The 21,063-nt window shown below is 66.8% G+C and overlaps 1 protein-coding gene across 9 annotated transcripts in view; it reads left to right on the plus strand.

Annotated features, from left to right (window-relative positions):
* The window catches only part of ADGRB1 (adhesion G protein-coupled receptor B1), a 77,631-nt gene extending 57,285 nt beyond the window's left edge, over nucleotides 1-20,346 (plus strand). The window contains exons 19-32 of one of the 9 annotated variants that reach the window (XM_086335637.1): nucleotides 364-466; nucleotides 1,051-1,201; nucleotides 1,638-1,707; nucleotides 3,292-3,358; nucleotides 5,680-5,765; nucleotides 6,406-6,429; nucleotides 7,429-7,503; nucleotides 10,425-10,596; nucleotides 13,486-13,581; nucleotides 15,078-15,132; nucleotides 16,998-17,701; nucleotides 18,665-18,700; nucleotides 18,885-18,989; nucleotides 19,554-20,346. In XM_086335637.1, the coding sequence (XP_086191763.1) occupies nucleotides 364-466; nucleotides 1,051-1,201; nucleotides 1,638-1,707; nucleotides 3,292-3,358; nucleotides 5,680-5,765; nucleotides 6,406-6,429; nucleotides 7,429-7,503; nucleotides 10,425-10,596; nucleotides 13,486-13,581; nucleotides 15,078-15,132; nucleotides 16,998-17,701; nucleotides 18,665-18,700; nucleotides 18,885-18,989; nucleotides 19,554-19,751 (1,942 nt within the window). In that variant the 3' untranslated portion in view covers nucleotides 19,752-20,346. Of the gene's footprint in view, nucleotides 1-363; nucleotides 467-1,050; nucleotides 1,202-1,637; nucleotides 1,708-3,291; nucleotides 3,359-5,679; nucleotides 5,766-6,405; nucleotides 6,430-7,428; nucleotides 7,504-8,176; nucleotides 8,349-10,424; nucleotides 10,597-13,485; nucleotides 13,582-15,077; nucleotides 15,133-16,997; nucleotides 17,702-18,664; nucleotides 18,701-18,884; nucleotides 18,990-19,550 lie in introns of those variants that run through there. The other 8 variants (XM_086335634.1, XM_086335632.1, XM_086335628.1 and 5 more) reach the window with 8 other exon arrangements.
* The last annotated feature ends 717 nt before the right edge of the window (nucleotides 20,347-21,063 follow it).

Below are 21,063 nucleotides of genomic sequence, written 5' to 3' on the forward strand. Positions count from 1 at the left end.
GAGTGGGGGGGGGGGCGTGCCTTCCTGCCCCGCCCCCGCCCCCTCCTGCCCAAGGGCAGAGGCACCAGTGACCCAGCAGCCCCTCCTCGGACGTCTGCCCTGACCCACCGTGGGCCTGCTTGGCCCCCCAGCCCAGACCCTCCCCTGCGGCCGCTGTGGTTTGCAAAGCACCTCCTTCCGCGTGTGGGGTGGTCAGGACCCCGTGGCCCCTGCCGAGTCGGTGATGCGAGGAGCAGTGCGGGTGCGGTGGAGGCCAGGGCCCCGCAGGAAGGAGGCGGCCCGGCCTTAGTGGCCGCAGCGCCCAGCTCCTGAGGAGCTGAGGCCCTGTTGGGCATGGAGCACGCCACCCGCCCTCACCCACAGGTACATCCGCTCGGAGCGCTCCGTCATCCTCATCAACTTCTGCCTGTCCATCATCTCCTCCAACGCGCTCATCCTCATCGGGCAGACCCAGACCCGCAACAAGGTGAGCGGCCTCCTCTGTGCCCCGGGTCGCGTCGGTGATGGGGAGGCTCCGCAGCAGGGCCCCAGGCCCTGGGGCGCTTGAGGCGGGGGCAGACCCCTGCAGACCCCTCACTGTTCTGGCTGCGGCAGCCCCACGGCTCAGCCTGGAGGGGCTGTCACCTGGCCAGGCGTGGGGACTGGGTGTCTAGAGTCTCCAGGGGGACTAGTGCTCTGCAATGACTGACTCAAGCTCCAGCACGCTGGCCCAGCGTCGGGCCCAGGCCCCCCAAGCCTGTCTGTGCCTTGTGATGTGGTCTCAGAGTCGCCAGCTGATGAGCGGGTGGGCTCGGGCCAGGGCTCTTGGGTGGGCTCCCGCGGCCTCCGAGGTGTCTGCAAGTGGGCGGGGAAGCCAGGGAGAGGGGTGTCTGTCCCTGGCAGCTTGGGAGTTGGGTCGGGCAAGCACGCCCCAGGGCCTCAGTGCGCACAGCCTGTCTCCAGCGGTGGGGCAGGTGGACCCTGGGTGGCGTCCTGCCTGGGGACTCGACCGGGTCGCGGCGTGGGCACGGGGCCGGTGAGCCAGCGCCTGCCCGCCGCCTGCCCTCGCAGGCCGTGTGCACGCTGGTCGCCGCCTTCCTGCACTTCTTCTTCCTGTCCTCCTTCTGCTGGGTGTTGACCGAGGCCTGGCAGTCCTACATGGCCGTGACTGGCCGCCTGCGGAACCGCCTCGTCCGCAAGCGCTTCCTGTGCCTGGGCTGGGGTGAGCACTGCAGGGCAGCGGGGTGCCCCACTCGGCCCCCTCCTCGTCCCCCCTCACCCTCCGCCTCCAGTGGCCCCTCCAGCCTCCGCCTCCAGGGGGTCACCTGGCTCTGTCTGAGTGCCAGGTGAGAAATAACCTGGTGGTATGAGTATATCCCAGGCAATGTCCGGGATAAACTTACGATGGGAAATGTTTCCTTCCTTATCTGAAGTCCAGAGGTGGCTGGGCATCCGGCTTTACTTGCTGGCCTGGCAGCCCTCGCCCATTTCTGTGGGTTCTCGTCCTGGTCCACCTCGTGTCCCCTCTCTCACGTGCTCACTGTCACCTTCTGTTCAGGGGCTTCAGAGGCGCCCCAATCCCCTCCCCTCGCCCACCTGCAGAGTTGGGCCTTAGACGGTGGGGGTCCGCCCGACACCTTCTCTTTCTGCTCTTGTAGGGCTCCCTGCGCTGGTCGTGGCTATTTCCGTGGGATTTACCAAGGCCAGAGGGTACAGCACCATGAACTAGTGAGTTGGGGCGGGGTGGGACGTGGTGGAGGCCGCGCGGCTCCCCCAGACCCTCCCACCACCCTGGAAGGTGAGGGCTGGCTGGGCACCTGTCTCAGAGCTGAGAATGCCAAGGCGTGGCGCGAGCGGGGGCCCTGGGAGCTGGAGGCCAGGCCCAGGGGTAGCCCTCTGGCCCCTGTCTGCCGGCTCCTCCTCATGGTGGGCAGCAGGCTCAAGAGAAACAGGCCCCAGGTGGTAGGAGCCCCCGTGTCCTCAGCTGCTTAGCCCCCCAGAGCTTCCGTTCCCGTCTGCATGACAAAGGGCCCAGGTCTTCAGGAGTCTATATGACCCCTGCAGCTTCCCTGGTGGCTCAGACGGTAAAGAATCTGCCTGCAATGCAGGAAACCTGGGTTCGATCCCTGGGTTGGGAAGATCTCCTGGAGAAGGGCATGGCAACCCATTCCAGTATTCTTGGAGAAGCTCATGGACAGGGGAGCCTGGTGGACTACAGTCCATGGTTTGCAGCGAGTCGGACACGACTGAGCGACTCAGCACAGCGCATGTCCCCTAGTTGCGGGGGCGGGGAGGCGCGGGGTGGAACGTGGCGGGGCTGCCTCATGGATGAAGTCACTGAGGCCTTGAAGGCTCAGCCAGCCCAGGTCCAGGGGCCTTAAATGCCAAACCAGGATGCCGTGTGGCTTCCTAGGGTGTGGGGCGAAGAACTGAGGCCTGGGGGGCCGTGGCTGTGGATGTGGGGAGGAAGAGGGCAGCGACGGGCAGAAGGAGGGGCTGCACAGGCCTGGCTCCCTGGGGAGCCCAGGGGGCCGGGACGTGACCAGGCCCTGGGGCAGGCATCCCCTGCACTTGACTGGGGACCCTGGCGGGGGTGGGGGCTGTGAGTACCGGGAAGGAAACATGGACACTGACCCCACAGCTGAGAAGAAGGAACACCAGTCTACCCGGCTTGGGGCCAGATCAGGCGGAAGTGGGATGTCGCAGTGGGGTTCTGAAGGGTGAAGACGAGTGTGTTTGGCAGATAGCATGGAAGCTCAGGGCAGATGAAACAGAACGTGGGGGAAGAAGAGCAGCCCTCCCTGGGCTCAGGGCTCCTGGGGGCCCCCCAGCTGGTGTCCAGGAGACTTAGGGAGATAAGTGTGGTGGCGAAGAGGGCTCAGGTCCTCCCGTGAGCAGGAGGCCTGATGCTGAGGCTTCGGGCCTGCTTGGGTTGAGCGGGCAGGAAGAACTCCAGGCCAGGGACCCAGCCTAACATTGTAGCATGATGCCAAGAGAAAGGGTCGGCACATGAGGTCGGGGAGGGTCTGCGGGGCGAGGTGGGGAGCCCAGGCCTGGGGGAGAGTCGGGGGAGGGGGACCGTCAGGGCTCCCGGAACCCTGTGCTCTGGACCGATTCCACCCATGAACTTCACTTGTCCGCCGCCTGGGGGCTCCCTCGAGTTGCGAAGCCAAAGAATTAATCCTGCGCAGTGTCCCCGCTTGCTCCTGCCCTTCTGGGCTTTGCACCTGCCCGCCGGGAAGCTGGTGGGGTCCAGCCTGTGCCTGGGTGGGGTCGTGTCTGGCCACTAACCAGCCTGCCTCCCTCCCCCAGCTGCTGGCTCTCCCTGGAGGGGGGACTGCTGTACGCCTTCGTGGGACCGGCCGCGGCCGTTGTGCTGGTAGGGACCCCCGCCCCTCGCCTCCCCTCGGGCCGGGCCTCCAGTTGCGTCTGCTTCCCTATCGGGGTCGCCCCCGTCACCAGGGGCCGGCGGGGCCCACAGAGCAGCTGGGGCACAGAGGCTGGGCCAGCGGCCTCCTGTGTCTCTGGGTGCAGCTTGCCTGGTGGCTGTGTAGCGGCCGTGTACCTGTCGGGAGGCCTGTGCGGGTGTGTGACCGTGAGGGGATGGTGGGCAGACAGATGGCCAGGCCAGCAGAGATGCCACCCACCGGGGTTTTTTTCTTCGACTGGTCATTCACTGGAGGAAGGAAGCCCCTTCCCTTGCCCCCACTCCTCCCGGCACTTCCTTTCTGCGGTTCCTCTCCCATTTGGTGAGGATGGCAGTGCCCCGCGCACACAGGGTTACCATCCCTGGGTCACCGGTGAGCAGGGAGAGACTGGAGATCTGAGCCCATCTCGCCCTCCTCTCCCACCTGCCCCCAGGAAAGGGCATCGCTCTGCAGGGTCCTGCTCGCCGTGCTGGGCCTCACTGCCTCATTGTCAGACCTGAGCCAGGCTGGGGGCGCAGACTGGACTTGGAGAGGAAAGTGAGGCCCAAGGCACCCAGGGGAGGCTGAGCCTGCAAGGGATGGGAGATGGGGGAGCCAGAGGGCAGACGGAGTTGGTAGGCAGGATCCGTGGGCGGCCCCCAGGCCCCTGCCCCCAGCCCCAGCCCGCCTGCTCCTTTAGTCTGGAAGACTGGTAGGGAGGGAGGCCCCATGCTCTGCATTTCAGTGCTACTAGTCAGTGGGCTGGGCCTCCTAAGGGCCCGGGGAGGGGGGTTGTCAAAGGCAGGAGTCCCCCACATCCCTTCCCACTGTGCAAGGAGGGCAGGCATGGTCCTGGTCCTGACCCGCTGTGCACTGCTGCCTGGGGCCCCTCCTGTAACATGGGCTGGTTGTTCGGTTGCTCACACGTGTCCGACTCTTTGTGATCCTGTATGGACTGCAGCACGCCAGGCTTCCCTGTCCTTCACCATCTCCCGGAGTGTGCTCAAACACATGTCCGTTGATTGGTGATGCCACCCAACCATTTCATTTTCGGTCGTCCCCTTTTCCTCCTGCCTTCAGTCTTTCCCAGCCTGAGGGTCTTTTCCACATGTAACACGGGCACACGCAGGTAAAGGAGGACACAGAGCCGCTGCAGGCAGGGTGGTGGCCGCTGGTGTCCTGCCCGCCCCGCCCCAGCCATGGCAGAAAACGAGGTCACCCAGGAAAGCCGCTGTCAGCCAGAGGACAGGAGGCAGGGACAGGCCTGCCGCTGTGTGTGCGGCCATGAGCGCTTGGAGCTGAGGGGGCCCAGGGAGTCGGCCTTCCCAGACCTCTGGGCCGAGGGTCACGGGTCCAGGGACCTCTGGAATCCCAGGGTCTCTGAGATGCAGAAACCTGGCTAGGGGTCAAGCAGCCTCTGCAGAGTGGAAGCCTGAGGGGAGGGCATTCCGGGGAGAGGGGAGACCAGGGCCTGGTGGCCGGTGGGGACGCTGGGGACAGCCTGTCTCTGTCGCAGACGGCAGTGTGAGCAGTAGAACGAGACTCGCCTCGGCTCCCAGAAGCACTTCGCGGGGCAGGTGCCCAGTGGTAGCAGGTTCAGAGAAGACCTGTGGGGCGGCGGTCCTGAATTAAGGTCTCTGAAGGACTGCCCCGTGTGGAGAGCAGTGTGGCCCCAGGCGGAGCCAGGATGGGCTGTCCCGAGACGGCGTCAGGTCGGGCTCGAGCTGGGCGAGCTCGTTCGTGGGACGCACATGAGTTGCCAGGACACTAAGGATGGGGGCGCAGGGTGAGCCTGGGCATGGCAGCAGCTGGACTGGTGGTCACCTGCGGGCCCTTCTGTGGTCTGCGCAGGACAGATGCCCCGCGGGGCGTTACAGCCAGCCTACTTGCGTGCTTGACCGCTCCGGGCAGGGGCTGATTTGCTCCTACCCCAGCCTGACCTCTAGACTCCATCCCAGATGGACTCCTGGCTTCACAAACTGCTGTTGATCCAAGGAGGGGTGGCAATGGGCCTGGGGACCCATCACATGGGAGATTTGGGGGTCTGGCAGGACCATGTGGGGTGGAGAACCCCCGCTAGGGACTGGGGCTCCAGGAGAGGACGACAGGGCAAAGGGACCAGAGTTTGGGTGGAGCTGGTAGCTCCCCCGTCCCTGGGGGGCTTTGCATCCTCCCCAGAGCTCCTCTCCTCACCCGCGGGGGGCCGTGCGACGTCCCGTGCTGCCCGGGGCTGGGAGGCCGGCCCCAGTGCCCCTGGGGCACCCCCCCACACCCACGTCCCCCCGTCCTGCAGGTGAACATGGTCATCGGGATCCTGGTGTTCAACAAGCTCGTGTCCAAGGACGGCATCACGGACAAGAAGCTGAAGGAGCGGGCAGGGTAGGACTGGGCAGCCGCGCCGCGCCCCCCTTGAGGCGGGATGACCCGGAGCCCCTGCCCCCACCAAGTGGGTCGGGAGATGGAGGCACGGAGCCCCTGACAGAGCAGGGGCTTCACGAGTTCTCAGAGGCCATGAGACTGACTGCTTCCCAAGACCCCAGGCCCACAGGGTGGAGGGCGGCGCGCCTAGCCTCTCCCTGCCCCTCTGTGGTCGGCTGGCCCTGAACTGGCACAGCGCCCCATCCTTGCAGTGCCTTCAGCATGGGGAGGGTGCGGGGCCAGGTGGGATGCTCCTCCTGCCTGGGGAGCCAGCCCCAAGAGGGTGGCGCCGGGACAGGCCCGCGGTGCTTGGGCAGGCGGTGCCCAGGGGCTGCAGTGCCCAACCTGGGCAGAGGCACGTGGGGCTGGGGCGATGCTCCTCCAGCTGTAGGGGCCGGGAGCCCCCTGGGGTCACGGACGGGGCCTGTCCCGCCCGAGCGCCGAGCCCTCCTCGCCTCGCCTCTGCCCTGGCCAGTGTCTGTGCGGGGGTCCACGCCCCTCCCCACCCCACTCTGTGTCAGTCCTGCCTGGTCTGCGTCTCTCTGTCTCTCTCCCTCGCCTCATCCTGCTCTTGCATTCCCCGTGAACAGAGGTTCAGGAGCCCTTCCCCATGGGCCCCTGGCGGGCTCTGTCCCGGTTAGAAACCTGCTCTGGGGGAGGCGTGTGACCCTGGGAGCCCGCGGGGGCTGGGAGCCAGCCGGCCTGGCTGTGGGCCTGGGCCCTGCGCGGCCTGGGCCTCTGCTCTGAGTCTGCGAAGTGGGGGCTTCGAAGCGTCAGCCACGCTTGCTCTGGGAACGGTGTAGCACGGGCCAGGACGGCGGCGAGGCTGGGGGCCAGGGCGGCGGCGAGGCTGGGCCCGTCCGCCCGTGGCGCTGTCCTCTTTGTCTCCTGCGGTGACTCCGTGAGGCAGGGTCTGCAGTCCTGCTCCCATCTCACAGCAGCGCAGACCGAGCCTGAGGTTGGGGGGTGGCGCAGGGGCAGGGGGCAGGTGGAGCAGGGCTGGAGTCAGTTGGGCCTCCCCCGGGTGCAGTGGTGCCAGGGCTCAAAAGCCCAGCTGGACTCACCTGTGGGCCTGACTCCAGCACCCCGCCTGCTCAGTGCCAGCCGGGGGGCCGCTGCCCAGGTAGCTCATAGGTGCCCCCCGGGACCATCGAGCGAATCCCTCTGTCTCTGGCTGGGGCAGTGCCTGGTCCTGCCGGATGTGCGGGACCTGAGGGCAGGGACCGTGGCCTCGTCCAGGTGCCCCGCTGCTTGGTGTGAATGTGGGCAGCTCGCGTCACGCTGTGCTGAATGTGGGTGTACATGGGCCCGGGCCGGCCCTGCCTTGCGGTCAGCCGCACCCAGCCTCAAAGCCCACACTCGGCTCTCCCTGCCACCTAGCAGGTCCAGGACCCCGGGTGGAAAGAGACCCAGGGACCTCTGGTCCCCATCCTCACCCATGCCCTGGAGCCTCGCCCCCCCGGACCCCGTCCCCCAACCTGGGGAGGCTTGGGCTGGACGCCCTCTGATTAGTTTTGGGGCTTCACCCCTCCTGCTCCCCTTGCCTGTTTCCGTGAGAACAGTTTTGCTCTCGTTTCAGTCTGTTAATTTCACTCGCAGTCAGCTGCCCCGGGCCCCACCTCAGGTGCCCCCCAAAATGTGCCAAGTGTGCAGCCCTCTCTGAGGCTGACGCCGCCTCTGAAGCCGCGAGTCACGCCATGTCAGTGCCACCGCTCGCCCGCGCGCGGGCTCTGCGCCCCGCGGTCACGTCTCGTTCGCGTTACGCTTTCTCTGTCCTTCGTGTCGTCTCTGCTGTCCCCTCTGGGCCTCGGCAGCCCCCCCAGTCTCCTCATGCTGCGGTCCCGCGGTCCCTGCCCGGCCCGTCTTCTCCCTTCCCGTCCTCCAGGGCCTCGGGGAACCAGCCAGGCCCGAGGGCAGGGAGCCGGGCTGGGCCTCTGGCTGTGAGAACACGGTCTGCTGGTGGCCGTCGTCAGGGTGTGGTCATGCTGGGGTCACCGTGCTCCGCGTGAGTGTGGCGGAGTGTGGGAGGAGTTGTTTGTTGGTCGGGAGTTGCAGTGTGTGAGAGGCCGCCACACCTGTGGAAACTGGGTGTGTTGGGGCAGCTGGCCTGTTCGCTGACCCCAGCCGCCTCCAGGGGCCACAAGCAGGGCAGGGGCAGTGCAGCCTGGGGGCTTAGATGACCCAGGAGTGTCTGGTCATCTGGTCCCCAGAGACAGAGGTCCCCGGGACCCTCCTGGGGGAGAGCCCGCCTGGCCTCTGGACACTCGGGGTGGAGACGCAGCATCCTCTGGAGGGGGATGGGCTGCTCCTCCGTGCTGGGGTCCACAGCCCGGACACCTGGGGCTCAGCTGAGCCCCTCCGTTGTTCTGCAGGCAGGCAGGCCCGTGGGGCGGAAGACAGCTTCAGCTGTGACTCGGGCTGTGCTGAGAGGCTGTCCTCGGAGCCCTGGGGGACGTACTGGGCAGGTCGCACGGGAGGTCAGTGGCAGTGGGCCTGCCCAGCCCCGTTCACGCCCAGACCCCTTCCCCAGGGGCATCTTACTTTCCCACAGGGGCGGCTATGCACCTGCCCCTCCTCCTGCCCAGCGGTCACACCTGGACCTGCACGCCCACCCCCCACACACCCCTCCCACCCTCCGCCGGCTGCGAGGCAGAAACGCTTCAGAAGCTGCAGAGGATGGACTGCAGGCATCTGAGTAATTTACGGGTCCCCAGGCCCCGGCCATCTGCCAGCCGGCTGCAGCACCTGGCTGTCAGCGCCAGGCCTCGGGCCCGGGAGACGGTGACTCAAAGCAGGATGAGGCGTTTCGATGGGGGAGGCCCGGGCCCTCTTGCTCGGATCATGAAGGGGTGGCTGGGCCTGGGGTCCAGCTTGAGAGGGCCTGCCGTGGAAGAGAGGAGGCAGACGGCGGGGCCCTGCCCACCCTGGGGTTAGACAGGCCCAGGCCGGGACGGGGCCGCATCATGGGCTCTGAGGCGCCGGGCCAGATGTGGGCACGGCAGGCAGGCGCAGAGGGTTACACAGCCTGCGGTGCAGGTGCCCGGCCCGGAGGCTTCCGCCTGGCCCCCTTGTTCTCAGCGCCAGTGGTCTGGGGGGCCTGTGAGACGACAAGAGAGGCCAAGTCTAGCTCTGGAGGCCCGCCGTGTCCAGGGAATGTGCCCCAGGGTGGGGGGCCGTCCCTAGGGTGGCCTTAGGGGATCCCCTGGGAGGAGACACGGGGCTGGCCCTGAGGTGGGGACCCGGGCCCTTGAGACGGCCGGGCAGGGCAGAGGGGGGACGTGGAGGCCCGGGGAGGCAGGTGTGGCCGGCGTGCCCTGTCCGGGTGGATGAGGGCAGTTGTCCCATGGGGCTGGGCCCCTCAAGGGTGGTCCGTTGCAGGGGTGGTGCAGCCTTGGTGGGATCTCACCGAGCTGTCTGGAGGCCCCGCCAGCTTGGGGCTCGGGGACCTAAGGGGACCCCAGCCTTTCTCCCACCAGCTCCCCCCGTGGCCACCCGCAGCCCTGCCCCACCTGCTCCTGGGGGGAGAGTCCCGCCGGAGCCCCCTGCGGGCAGTCACCGGCCCAGGGGCAGAGCCCACCCTGGCTGCGGTCCTTGGGCCCGGCGGCCCCGAGAGTGGCAGTAGTGGCGAGACGGGCGTCAGGCAGGCGTCCTCACCCTGCACCCAGGACCTGCCGGCGTCCTCACACTGCACCCAGGACCTGCAGGCATCCTCACACTGCACCCAGGACCTGCCGGCGCACTTTCTGTCCCCACACAGCCTGCTGACTCACAGTGTCCCCACTGTGGGGACGAGGAGACAGTCCAGAGTGGCCTCCCGTGTAGCCCATGGGGGTGCAGAGGGTATGGGGGTGCAGAGGGTGATGCCTGCCTCAGAGGTGCTCCTGGAGGACTTCCTGGAGGAAGGGGCAAAGGCTTCAGAGTAGGGTAGCTGCTCCCCTGGGGAGGGCAGAGCAGGGCCCGCCAAGAGGGGGACGCGCCTGTCGTTTCTGTTCCTGTCTGTCTGTTCTGTGCCTTCCCCATATGGCCCTGTCTGTCTGTCGTCTGTCTTCTTTCCTTGTAGGTCTGCTCCTTCCTTCTCCCTGAGGGGTCCTCTGGTCCCCCCACCCCTGACCCCACTGACCCCAACCCTGTCTCTCTGTTCAGTGCTCAGAGGCCTGGCCAGACGCCCTCCCCTGCGGCCCTCCTGCAGTCCTGGCCCTGGGCCTCTGGCTGGGGCCGGGGGCCCAGGGAGGAGACCCCTTCTCCCCCAGCTCACCCCTCCCTGCAGCGTGCGTGTCTCCCTCCTGGGGCCTCCGGGATGGTCAAGCACCTGCATCTTCCAGAGACCCGTCCCCCCAGCCCTCACTGCCACCCAGCCGCTTGGGACCCCTGTCCCATGTCCCCAGCTGCCCCGCGAGCCCCCAGCTGAGGGTGTTGCTGGCAAAGTCGGCTCCCCAGGAGAGGAGGCAGCCGGGCTGGGTGGGGGCGGGTTTCTCCGGTGGGGGGAGAGGGCACGGCGGGGACTGGCCCGGGAAGGGAGGTAAGCCTGAGCCCAGGAAGGGAGGTGACCCGGCCTGTCCCCGGGGCAAGCCCGGCGGGCATCAGGTTCCAGGGCAGCCCTGACACCCACCGCGTCCGCAGGGCCTCGCTGTGGAGCTCCTGCGTGGTGCTGCCGCTGCTGGCGCTGACCTGGATGTCCGCTGTGCTCGCCGTCACCGACCGCAGGTCCGCCCTCTTCCAGATCCTCTTTGCTGTCTTCGACTCGCTGGAGGGCTTCGTCATCGTGATGGTGCACTGCATCCTACGGAGAGAGGTGGGCCGGCGGGCAGGGGGGTGCCCTCCCTCCCTGGGCCTCGCAGCGGGGCCAGGGGCCCGCACTGCCCTCCAGGCTGAGGATGAGCGATCAGCCTGGCACTGGACACTGGGAAGCCACCTCCCTGGGGCCGGAAGGTTCTGGAAGGAGGCAGGAAGTGGGGGAGGGGCAGCTTCCTGGGCCCTGACTCTTCTGAGAGACTGGACTTGGGCCCAGCATGCAGCCGGGGCTCAGTCAACACAACAGCTTCTTGTAGAAGCCGCTCCGGTGCCCTGTGCTGGCTCCAGCCGAGATGGGGCTTGTACTCTGGCTGGTGGGGGCCCAGAGGCGGGAATGGCTCCCGGGGCAGCTGGGACTCCCACTGTGGCATTTTCTGGGCTTCTTCGGAAGGTATAGGAGAAGGTTTTTTACCGAACCCTTGCCCGACCGTCTCTTGGCTGGTAGCAACGACGGAGGGGATATGCCCTATCCTGGGGGGCGGGAGTGTGACATGCCAGCATCAGACGTTGCTAGACTAGAGCCCACCCCAGGGTCTCGTGGAGGGCAGTGAGCGTGCTGGGCAGCCCAGGAGGCCAGGCCGGAGCGTCCCTCGGTGCAGGGGAGTCCTGAGACCCTGAGGGGCGATCTGTCTTCTGTCTGCTGAGCCGGAGTGGCCCACCCAGCCTCCCTGCCTAGAGCTTCTCCTCTGGGCGTGGACGCCAGGGCCCTGGCCTGGGGCTCTGCACAGCTGAAGATAGGGCCGCCCTGGCGGGGACAGCCGAGCCCACCCCTTGCCCTGCTCACACCTGGGGGAGACGGGGACGCCCCTCCCCAGGGGCTCCTGTTGCAGGAAAGACAGCAGGGCGGAGCCCTGACGTTTCTGCCAAGGGAGTGGTGCCCCCGCCACCTGCAGACGTCCAGTCGGTCCTGCGTGTCCGCTCTCTAGTCCTGAGGGCCCAGGGAGAGCCTCCCCTGAGACAGGCGGGGGTCGCCCGTGCTGGAGCCAGAGATGGCCCAGGCGGAGGTGACTTTACGGACCCACACTGATGCCCTGCAGAGAGAACCTCGCTCCCTCAGCCCAGCACCTGCTTGGGCCTGTTCCCCTGCACACGTGCATTAAGGAGCCTTGGGACAGCCCCCAGAGTAGCTCGTGCCCACTCACCTTGGATGGACTGAGGCTGCGGTGGCCCGGGTTTCTGGCCCTCAGCCGCCTCGCCATCTGTGAAACAAGATGGGCAGCAACGACAGAGTGGCATCCTGGGTCAGGAAGAGAGCCTGTGGGCAGCAAAGATGTTGAGTAGAGACGGAAGCACTGGGAAGATGGAGGAGCAGAGGCTGTGTCCCAAGGGGTGAGGGCAGAAGTCAGAGGTGGATTCAGGTGACGGACGTCCCGTGGAGGGCAGGCCACACCAAGGGTGGGCTTGCGTGGGCTGGCACAAGCTCCGGGCTGTCGGGAGCTCCAGGCTGCCCCTTGGGACACTAGACGATGGGCTCGGAAGCCCCCATGTGCGCCTGCAGGGCTGGGCCGGAGGACCCATGGACCGGCCTCCCCTGCCCTCGGTGAGCTCCAGGGTCCCGTGGGAGGGGCCTGGCCCCCTGCGCCCGCTCAGCTTATGCTGGAGAGGATGGGCCAGGAGGGGCACTCAGACGCCGGCCCCATGGGCACAGGACATCCCAACAGGGGCACAAGCAGGGTCTCCGCCGGCACCCACGGAGTCGGTCGCAGCACGAGGAAATGAGACATGGGGAGCTCGCGGCCGTCCGTGCCAGGGGACAGCGTGTCCTCCGTACCCTCGAGTCCACTGTCTCCTGGGCCAGGCCTGCCCTGCTGGGCATGCTGCAGGGCCGAGCAGACGTTTGTTGGCCGGTCAGTGAGCATGAGATTGGGAGTGTGCTCCGCGTGTCTACAGCCCTGGGGCCAGCAAGACCTGACCAGCCGGGTGGCCGTGTGCATTGGGTTCTCCCAGTCCTCACAGTAGCACAGGCTCAGTGGCCGGGGTCACTGGGCACATATTCTTGGGTGTGTGCTGGGTCAGTGTCTGGAAGCCCTCCTCCCAGCTCTCCCCACCGTGACTCAGGACACCGCCTCCAGGCAGCCTTCCGTACATAGCCCAGCCCACTCTCCATGCTTTAGCTTCCTGCACCTTCCTTTATTCCCTGGGCCCCGCCTTGTGGCCTCTGAAGTGTCAGCACCCTGAGGACAGGTGCTGTGCTCACTGCTGTCCCCGCGCCTGGTGCTGTCTGCAGCAGGCGGAGGTGGCGGCCGTGGCTCCCACTCACACAGACCAGCAGCATCCATGGCTAACTCAGTCTCCTCCTCCTCCTCCTCCTCTGCTGCTGCTTCCTGCTCCCGGCCCCTCACTCGCAGCCGCCCTCTCTCTCCCCTCTGAAGAGCCCAAGGCCGTGATGGCTCACCCCTTTCACGGAGTGCTCTGTTCTTGGTGATAAGGGAGCAAGGGCCTGACCCCAGCTGGCCCCAGACATTCAGGGATGTGCTGGCCACAGTGACTCAGGACACATCTGGACACCAGCCGACTCAGGCTGGCGGTGTGGGCTCTTACCCACAGATTCCTAACAGGAGCCTTGCAGCGTTTTCTCAGGGGCCCAGAGCTCCGTGGTTTTTGAGTTTTCACCCCAAGACGGGCATAGAGGAGATCTCAGAGGTCAGAGCAGAGGCCGGGCCCTGGGCAGCTGCTATTGAAGCTGCCCCGCGTGCCGTGCCACGCTCTGGCCCACAGACGAGCAGGTGCCCCTGTGAGCGCCCCCCACCCACCCCCGCCATGGCACGTGGACCCGTGCAACCCACGATAGGCCCGCCCCTCACCGAGATCCTGCCTGCTGGACTCAAACCTGCCTTCCCGGAGCTGGGGGCGTAGCTGGCCGTTGACTGCCTCTGCTCTCCATCCGCAGGTCCAGGACGCTGTGAAGTGCCGCGTGGTGGACCGCCAGGAGGAGGGCAACGGGGACTCAGGGGGCTCCTTCCAGAACGGCCACGCCCAGCTCATGGTAGGGCTCGGGGCCGGGACACAGGCAGCCCCTGCTCGGCCCCAGCAGCCCCTTTAGGAGGACCTCTGAGCCCAGTTTGAGGCTGGGGTCTCGCCGAGGTGAAACCCACAGTCTGGGGGCATGGATAGGGTCAAGGGATGAGGGAGCTGGGCGGGGCCGGCGTCCGCCCCGGGCTCATCCTCTGGTGCCAGCCGTGCCCTTTGTCCGCACGCCGCCCTCTGGATGTCAGGCCATGCGCACACCTTCCGCGCCCCCCGCAGCCCTCCCCGCCGTGAGCTTGTGCTCACGCATCCCCAAGGGCCTGACTCCTTGGTGCTCTTGTGTTCCACACACCGTCCAGTTTCGGGCATTGCACACCCCTGCCTACTCCTGCTGCCCACTTTGCAGGTGCCACCTCTTCCAGGGAGCCTTCCCTGAGCCCCACCAAGCCGCCTGTTCAGACCCTGGTAACATCCTGGGTGAATTCTCCATGTTATCATTTGGTGCCTACTGCCCACTGGGTGCCCCCAGCATGTGGGAAGTGCTCGTTCAGTCTTCGGGGTGCCGGCCACCTCACAGGCAGGGCCTTGGCAGAAGCTAGCGGATGGGCTCAGGGAGGCGTTCTCAAGGGTGAGGCAGGGGTCCGAGGTGGGCGGAAGCCAGGTCCCGGATCCCCTGACACTTCTCCTGGCCTCTGACCTCTGGGCAAAGACCCTGTAATCTTTCTCACAACTTGGTCTCCACATTTGCCAGGAAGGAACTTCCAGTCTTAACTAAGGGCCCTGCCATCCCCCAGGGCCCCAAGGCCTGGGAGAAGGCCACTGCCCTGCCTGGGTGGCCAGAGCCGGGTTCCCCAGCCGGGGTGCTCCCTGGAGGCGGGGCAGGGACCACCCTCCTCCGCCTCTCCCACCTCCTAGCCTCGGGGGGTGGCGTGTAGGACGACTGCCGCTGCAGGGGCGGCGAGTCCCGCCCCGGCATGAACGCCTGCGTCCTGACCCCACTGTGCCTATCCCGGGCCGGCTGGCCTCCACTTCCTCGTCCTGAGGGCTGTGGTGGGGGCCATAGGGGTGATGGGGGGCAGGCCCCTTCCTGACACACGAGTGGGTGGGCAGCAGGGGTTCTGGTATGGGACCCTCCGTGTGTTCCATCTCTCTGGACAGACCAGAGGCCAAGGGTGTGAGCGAGCTGTTCCTAATCACAGACGCCCAGAAAGGGAGCGTGCTCACGTGTGCGGGTGCGTGCACACACAGGCGCGGGCACACGGCTGCGCACGCGTGGGCCCGCAGGGGCGCATAGGCTCGCTGTGCGTCAGCGCATCACCCACGGGCACCCTGGACCTGTGGACACCCTGGGCCCTCTGGAGCTTGCACACGCGTGCACACGCACGGCATCACACACGCCACTCTGAGGTGTGGCTGCAGCTCCAGGGCGGCCCTCCTCCCCAGCCTGCAGGCAGCCCTGCCCCGCCCTGCCTCGCCCTCCCTCAGGCCCTCACGCTGCCCATCTCTGTCTCATAGACCGACTTTGAGAAGGACGTGGATCTGGCCTGTAGATCAGGTGAGCGCCTGACAGGTGAGAGCGACAGGTGGCCCTGGCCTGGGCCCACTGTTTCTTCTTTTCTCCATGCGTCTGTCCGCTGTCCTCATCTCACACCTACCAACCACCTCCATCCCCCGGCCACTGCCCCGAGGCTGCCCGCAGGGTCCCGGGGGCAGAAGCGGCGGGCTCAGAGAGCCGTCCTGAGGCTCAGGCCCAGCAGGGGAGGGGCGTCCATGCTTGGGGAGCACTCAGCACTGGAGAGCACCTTCTGGGGCTCCCCGACCCCAGCCTGGCCCGTTCTTCACCCCCGCGTGCCCCCATCCTCAGCCCTCTGCCCCCCTGTGGGGAGTGTGGCCGAGCCGGCTCTGTGAGGCCCGGAGCGGCCCACCCTCCTGCCCCCTCGCAGGCCTGCCTTCTGTGTTGCCGTCATTCCCTCACTGTTGGTCCATCCGCGGAGGCGGGGCTGGCCGCGCTTCCAGGCTGGGGGCACGTCACTGGGAGCAGTGAGCCTTAGGCGGGTTTCCAGGAAGCAAGTGCAAAACCAGAATCGCTTGCCCAGTGAAAGGAAGCTGTCCAGGTGTTGTCGTATTGTGAGCCAGGTGTCAGGGCCTCGCAGGACCAGCTGGTTCTGTCCCCTCTGACCCGTCAGACATCTGGGAGCATCTTTTCTAGAGGTGGCCGTGGGGAAGGGCGGGGCCAGCCCTGGGTGGGCAGCGTCAGGTGTTGCCAGAAGAACACCAGGAAGGCTTCCTGGAGGAGGTGATCTCTGGCTTGATTCCTGCTCCATTTTCGCCTCATGTGCCAACCTCCCTGAGAGGTGACCCCCAGAGTTGAGAGCATTTGGGGTCTTGGGCCCGGTCCTGTGTGGAGCTGGCCTCTGTGAGCGTCCAATTTGTTTGTCTTTGGTAACCTGGCTCAGCCTGGCCTGTCTCCTTGAGAGGAGTCAGGGGCCAGGGCACAGGGGCCCGCCCAGGCCAGCACAGGGCAGATGGGGGCCCCAGCGAGTGCCCAGGAGGCCTGCAGGGAATCTGCTCAGGGGAGGCCCACGGGGCTAGACCCAGGCTCCAGGTGGACAGCTGGAGGGGAGGGACACGCATGGGAGAGGCAGCGAGGGGACCTTTCCCGACCCTGAACCTGAGACGAGTGGCAGGGAGCAGGTTTGGCAGGGAAATTGGTAGGTTGGTTGGGCCGCGAGGACCAGGGCAGAGCAGGACTGCAGACTGGGTGTTAGTGTTGGCGGTCGGGGTGGAGAACAGAAGGGGCCTGGGACCCTGGCTGTTGGGGAGGACGAGAAGGAGGACCAAGGTGGGCCAGTGCCCACTGGTCTGTGCAGCTTAGAGGAGGAGGAAGCAGGAGCAGCTGACGAGCCAGGGTGTGACATGGGCGCCTGTCCACCGCCGGTGCCGGTGTCAGGCGTGGAGGGGAGGGCGCTCCCTCCAGAGCAGGTTTCCCGAGGACTGGGACTCAGAGGGCTGTGGGCAGCGCTGCCTGTCACTTTGCATTTTCTGTGGGCTGGTAGAGGCCGAGCTGACCGGCAGGGACGAGGCAGGCGCTGGGGACGCTGCGGCCCAGATCGGGTGGAGGTCAAGGCAGCCTGGTCCTGCAGCTGCACAGCAGAGAGGCCGGTGTGCGGTCCTACCTGCAGGGGGGCTGTGTGCCACGCCACCAGGCAACACGGGCTACCCCCGTGCGCCTGCCAGCTGCTGTGGGTGGCGGTCGTCTGTGCTCTACAGGGAGGCACCCCTGCGTGCCAGCCTCCACTGAAGGCACATGGTAGCACAGGCTGCCACAGCACCAAACACAAGGCTGGCGGGTGCCCAGATCAGTCAGCAGCTGAGACCCAGGGGGCCCGGCGCCACCCCCCTCAGCCACCCTGACCCCCTTGTCTGTCCCCACAGTGCTGAACAAGGACATTGCAGCTTGCCGCACGGCCACCATCACAGGCACGCTCAAACGGCCATCGCAGCCGGAGGAGGAGAAGCTGAAGCTGGCCCATGCCAAGGCGCCCTCCAACTTCAACAGCCTGCCGGCCAATGTATCCAAGCTGCACCTGCACGGCTCGCCCCGCTGCCCCGGCGGGCCCCTGCCCGACTTCCCCAACCACTCCCTGACCCTCAAGAAAGACAGGGCGCCCAAGTCGTCGTTCGTTGGCGACGGGGACATCTTCAAGAAGCTGGACTCGGAGCTGAGCCGGGCCCAGGAGAAAGCCCTGGACACAAGCTACGTTATCCTGCCCACGGCCACGGCCACGCTGCGGCCCAAGCCCCCGGAGGAGCCCAAGTACAGCATCCACATTGACCAGATGCCCCAGACCCGCCTCATCCACCTCAGCATGGCGCCTGACGCGGGGCTCCCAGCCCGCAGCCCGCCCTCCCGCCAGCCCCCCGGCAGCGGGCCCCCCGAGCCGCCCCCCACCCAGCCCCCGCCGCCTCCGCCCCCGCCACCCCCACCGCCCCAGCAGCCCCTGCCCCCACCACCCCCCATGGAGCCGGCACCCCCCAGCCTGGGGGAGCCCGGGGAGCCTGCTGCCCACCAGGGGCCCAGCACGGGGCCCGGGACAAAGACAGAGAATGTCTCCACGCTGTCCGTGAGCTCCCTGGAGGTAAGGGGGTCCAGGGAGCTGCTCCCAGGACAAGGGGAACCTAGCAGGCAAGGCATGGGTGTGTTGGCCCTGTGGGTTTAGGCGAGGGCCTAGCTGGGGGTGCGGGGCGTCCAGGTGGGGTGGCAGCCAGCCTCAGGGAGCCCAAGCCTGGAAAGCCAGGAGGCCAGCGTCTCCTCTGTAGAATGAGCCCCATTGGCAGGATGGGAACCCGAGGCCTGGGCTGGGGCGAGCTTGCCTCCCCCTTGCCCGCCTGGCGTGTGTCAGGGTCCTGCCTGGGAGAGGGGCAGCATCTGCCTCCCTCCAGCCCTGCTCCCGGGACCTGCCGGGCCCACATGGTCCTGTCTGTGCCAAAGACGCGACTAGTCAGGTGGTCGCCCTCGATTGTGGTCTCACTGATTGCATAGGGCTCAGGAGTCCTCAGCCTGCACAGAATCCAGCCCCTTCCGTGATTGAGCAGCACACCCCCGCCTTAGGCCAGCCTGGGACCTGGAGTTGACCCCCAAGCCCTGCTCAGGCTGTAGGATAAGGGCTCAGGGTTGAGGGGGTAGCCAGCCAGGCCCAGCACCTTCGGGGAGCCCCACCCTCTGCAGTCCGGGCTCCCACCTCGTGGCATGTGCCTTGGGTGATTCAGCCCCAGGGTTCCAGTTGTGTGGCCGGCCAGAAGTGCTACGACCCTGTGTCGCAGTCTCCTAGTCCCTGGGAGCGTGCCCTGGGCTGCCTGAACTGGACACCCTTGCCCAGCCCTGGTTGCCAGGTGTCTCCAGGCAGAGTAGCCTCTAAGGGCCCGGGATACTGAAAGCCATAGCTTCAGTGCAGTTGGAGGTGTGTCCGCCGGGGCTCGGCCGGGAACGGGTGGGCTGGGGCAGCGTGTCCCTGGCCTCCCTCAGCCTCTGGCAGGAGCTCGTGTCTAGGGGATCTGAGGGTGTGCTTGCCACAGTGTACACCAACCCCTTCTTCCCACAGCGGCGGAAATCACGGTATGCGGAACTGGACTTTGAGGTGGGTCCTGGTGTACCCTGTCCCAATCACCCGGCCCAGGCCTTACAGCAGGTGGGGAGGGGCTGGGGAGAGGGACGGCCCCCCCTTCCCCACATCGGGAGCCCAGTCCCCAGGAGCCTGCCCAGGTGGGGGCAGGGCAGTCCCTTTCCTGGCTCAGGGCTCGCTGCCTCCCCCCGCCCTGCAGAAAATCATGCACACACGGAAGCGGCACCAGGACATGTTCCAGGACCTGAACCGGAAGTTACAGCACGCAGAGAAGGACAAGGATGTGCTGGGCCCAGACAGCAAGGTCTGGAGGGCGAGGGCTGGGGCGGGGCTTTGAGGGGCTGAGCCGAGAGTGGGGCAGGGGCGTGGGCCGGGCATGGACGGGGCTATGAGCCCTTAGGTAAGCCCTTATCTCCTTCCTCTGGTCCTATTTCATTCATTCATTCATTTAACCTTTCCTCAGGATTGGTGTGGCCCAGCTCTTGCTATACCCTGGAGGGACAGGGCGGGTGGACGGGTCTTTTCTGGGGGCCGGCTGGAAGGGTAGACAGCATGCTGGGCTGACCCTGTCCTGGGGGAGCCTGAGCAAGGCTGCCCCCCAGTGCCAGGCAGCAGCCAAGCAAGGGGTGCTGTGTCCTTCCCGGCAAGCCACTCCCACACCCTTTACTCAGTGGCGGGGGTCGCCGCCTTTGTGCGTCGTCGGGAAAGGCTCTGCTCCCAGGCTCCCCACCCTGTGCTTGGGTCTCCCTGCCTCCCGCACCTTCCTGCACGGCCCCTTCCTCACGGCCTGCCTCCTTTTCTCCACGCCCCGTCTGCTCTGCGTCTCCCCGACTGGGCCCTCACCTGTCCACTGCCCACCGGCCAGCAGCCAGAAAAGCAGCAGACGCCCAACAAGCGGCCCTGGGAGAGCCTCCGGAAAGCGCACGGGCCGCCCGCCTGGGTGAAGAAGGAGCTGGAGCCGCTCCCACCGTCCCCACTGGAGCTGCGGAGTGTGGAGTGGGAGAAGTCGGGCGCCACCATCCCGCTGGTGGGCCAGGACATCATCGACCTCCAGACCGAGGTCTGAGCGGGCGGGCGGCGGCCACGCACCGGGCCACGGACGAGGGACGCTGCTCTGCCCGCTCCTGCCGCAGGACGGGCACAGACACGCTCGTGGGCAGCGGGCAAGGCCCGCGCCCCAGCCTCAGGGCGCTCGGACGGCGGCCAGGCAGAGGCCCGCAGTGCTGGGACCAGAGCCAGACGGGACAGGAGACAGCGGCCCCTGTGGGCACAGGGCTCCGGAGGCCGAAGGTGCCTCAGACTCTGCCCTACTCGGGCCCAGCCCTGGCGGGCGGGCAGACAGCCGAGAACAACGGCCAGGCCGGGCGTGGCCAGCGTCCCCAGGGATGCCCGCCTGAGCTGCTGCAGCAGAGGACCAGCCTGCTTGGCCCGGCCGGCCTGGCACCGTTTTTTAGACACCCCCACCCCTCGGAAGCAGCCAGCTCCCCCCCAACCCCTTCCAGGGCCTGGGTGCCCCTCCCCAGACCCAGGTGGAGAGCACAGCCCTCTCCCCTACGCCACCCAGGGCCAGGAGCAGAAGCCCACTCCGGGAAGAAACAGGGGTGGGGAATCTATTTTTTCTCTCCTTTTCTTTTCTTCAATAAAAAGAATTAAAAACCCAAGTTCTCTCTGCCTGTCTCTCTTCTCCGTGCAGCACACACACCGGGACCTTGGTGGGCTGGCAGTGGTCTTCGCCGACCTCGGTGGCCCTTCACCTGGGCGGGGAGGGCTGGCTAGGCCTGGGGGCTCGCACCCACCTGCTTCTCAGCCTGAGCTCTGAAAGGCTGGCTAAGCGAGGGGACGCTGCGGGTCCTGCCTTTCTCCTGTGCTTCCAGCAGGGGGCAGCCTGAACCTCCGCAGGGAGCTGGCAGGAAACCTGCGGGGCTGCTGTTGGGGGAGTGGCCAATCCACTCACCCTGGGCTGTGCGCCCCACCCCGGCGAGCCTCAGGGCCTCTACCAGCCAGGCAGACCTCCTGGGCCCTGAGAGGCAGCAGGCAGAGGCCTGCCCACAGAGGAGACGTGCATTTGGGGGCCCCAGCACCCTGAGATTATGGGCCACTAATGATGTCATCCAAGAGGAAAGCAATGTCAGAACCAGCTAAAAAGCCGTGGGTGCTGCCTGGCGCAGGGTTCCCGTAGCAGTCTTGCCCGTCCTCTCCCCAGCTTGTAGGCATCTCACCGGGCATGGGTCACCTGTGACCCCACCCCCTCCCCCATAGTCTTAACAGCAGGGGGAAGGGGAGGAGCTTGGTGAGGGCTGCCCACTGTGAGTGACTACAGTGACCACGGGTGGAGAGAGACTGGGGACCTTGCCTGCCTGGGAGGGGCTGAGTGACCA

This window comes from Bos grunniens, chromosome 14, assembly GCF_055505025.1.
Source record: "Bos grunniens cultivar Pamir isolate PY7600 chromosome 14, Bosgru_T2T1.0, whole genome shotgun sequence".
In the NCBI taxonomy this organism is placed as follows: Eukaryota; Metazoa; Chordata; class Mammalia; order Artiodactyla; family Bovidae; genus Bos; species Bos grunniens.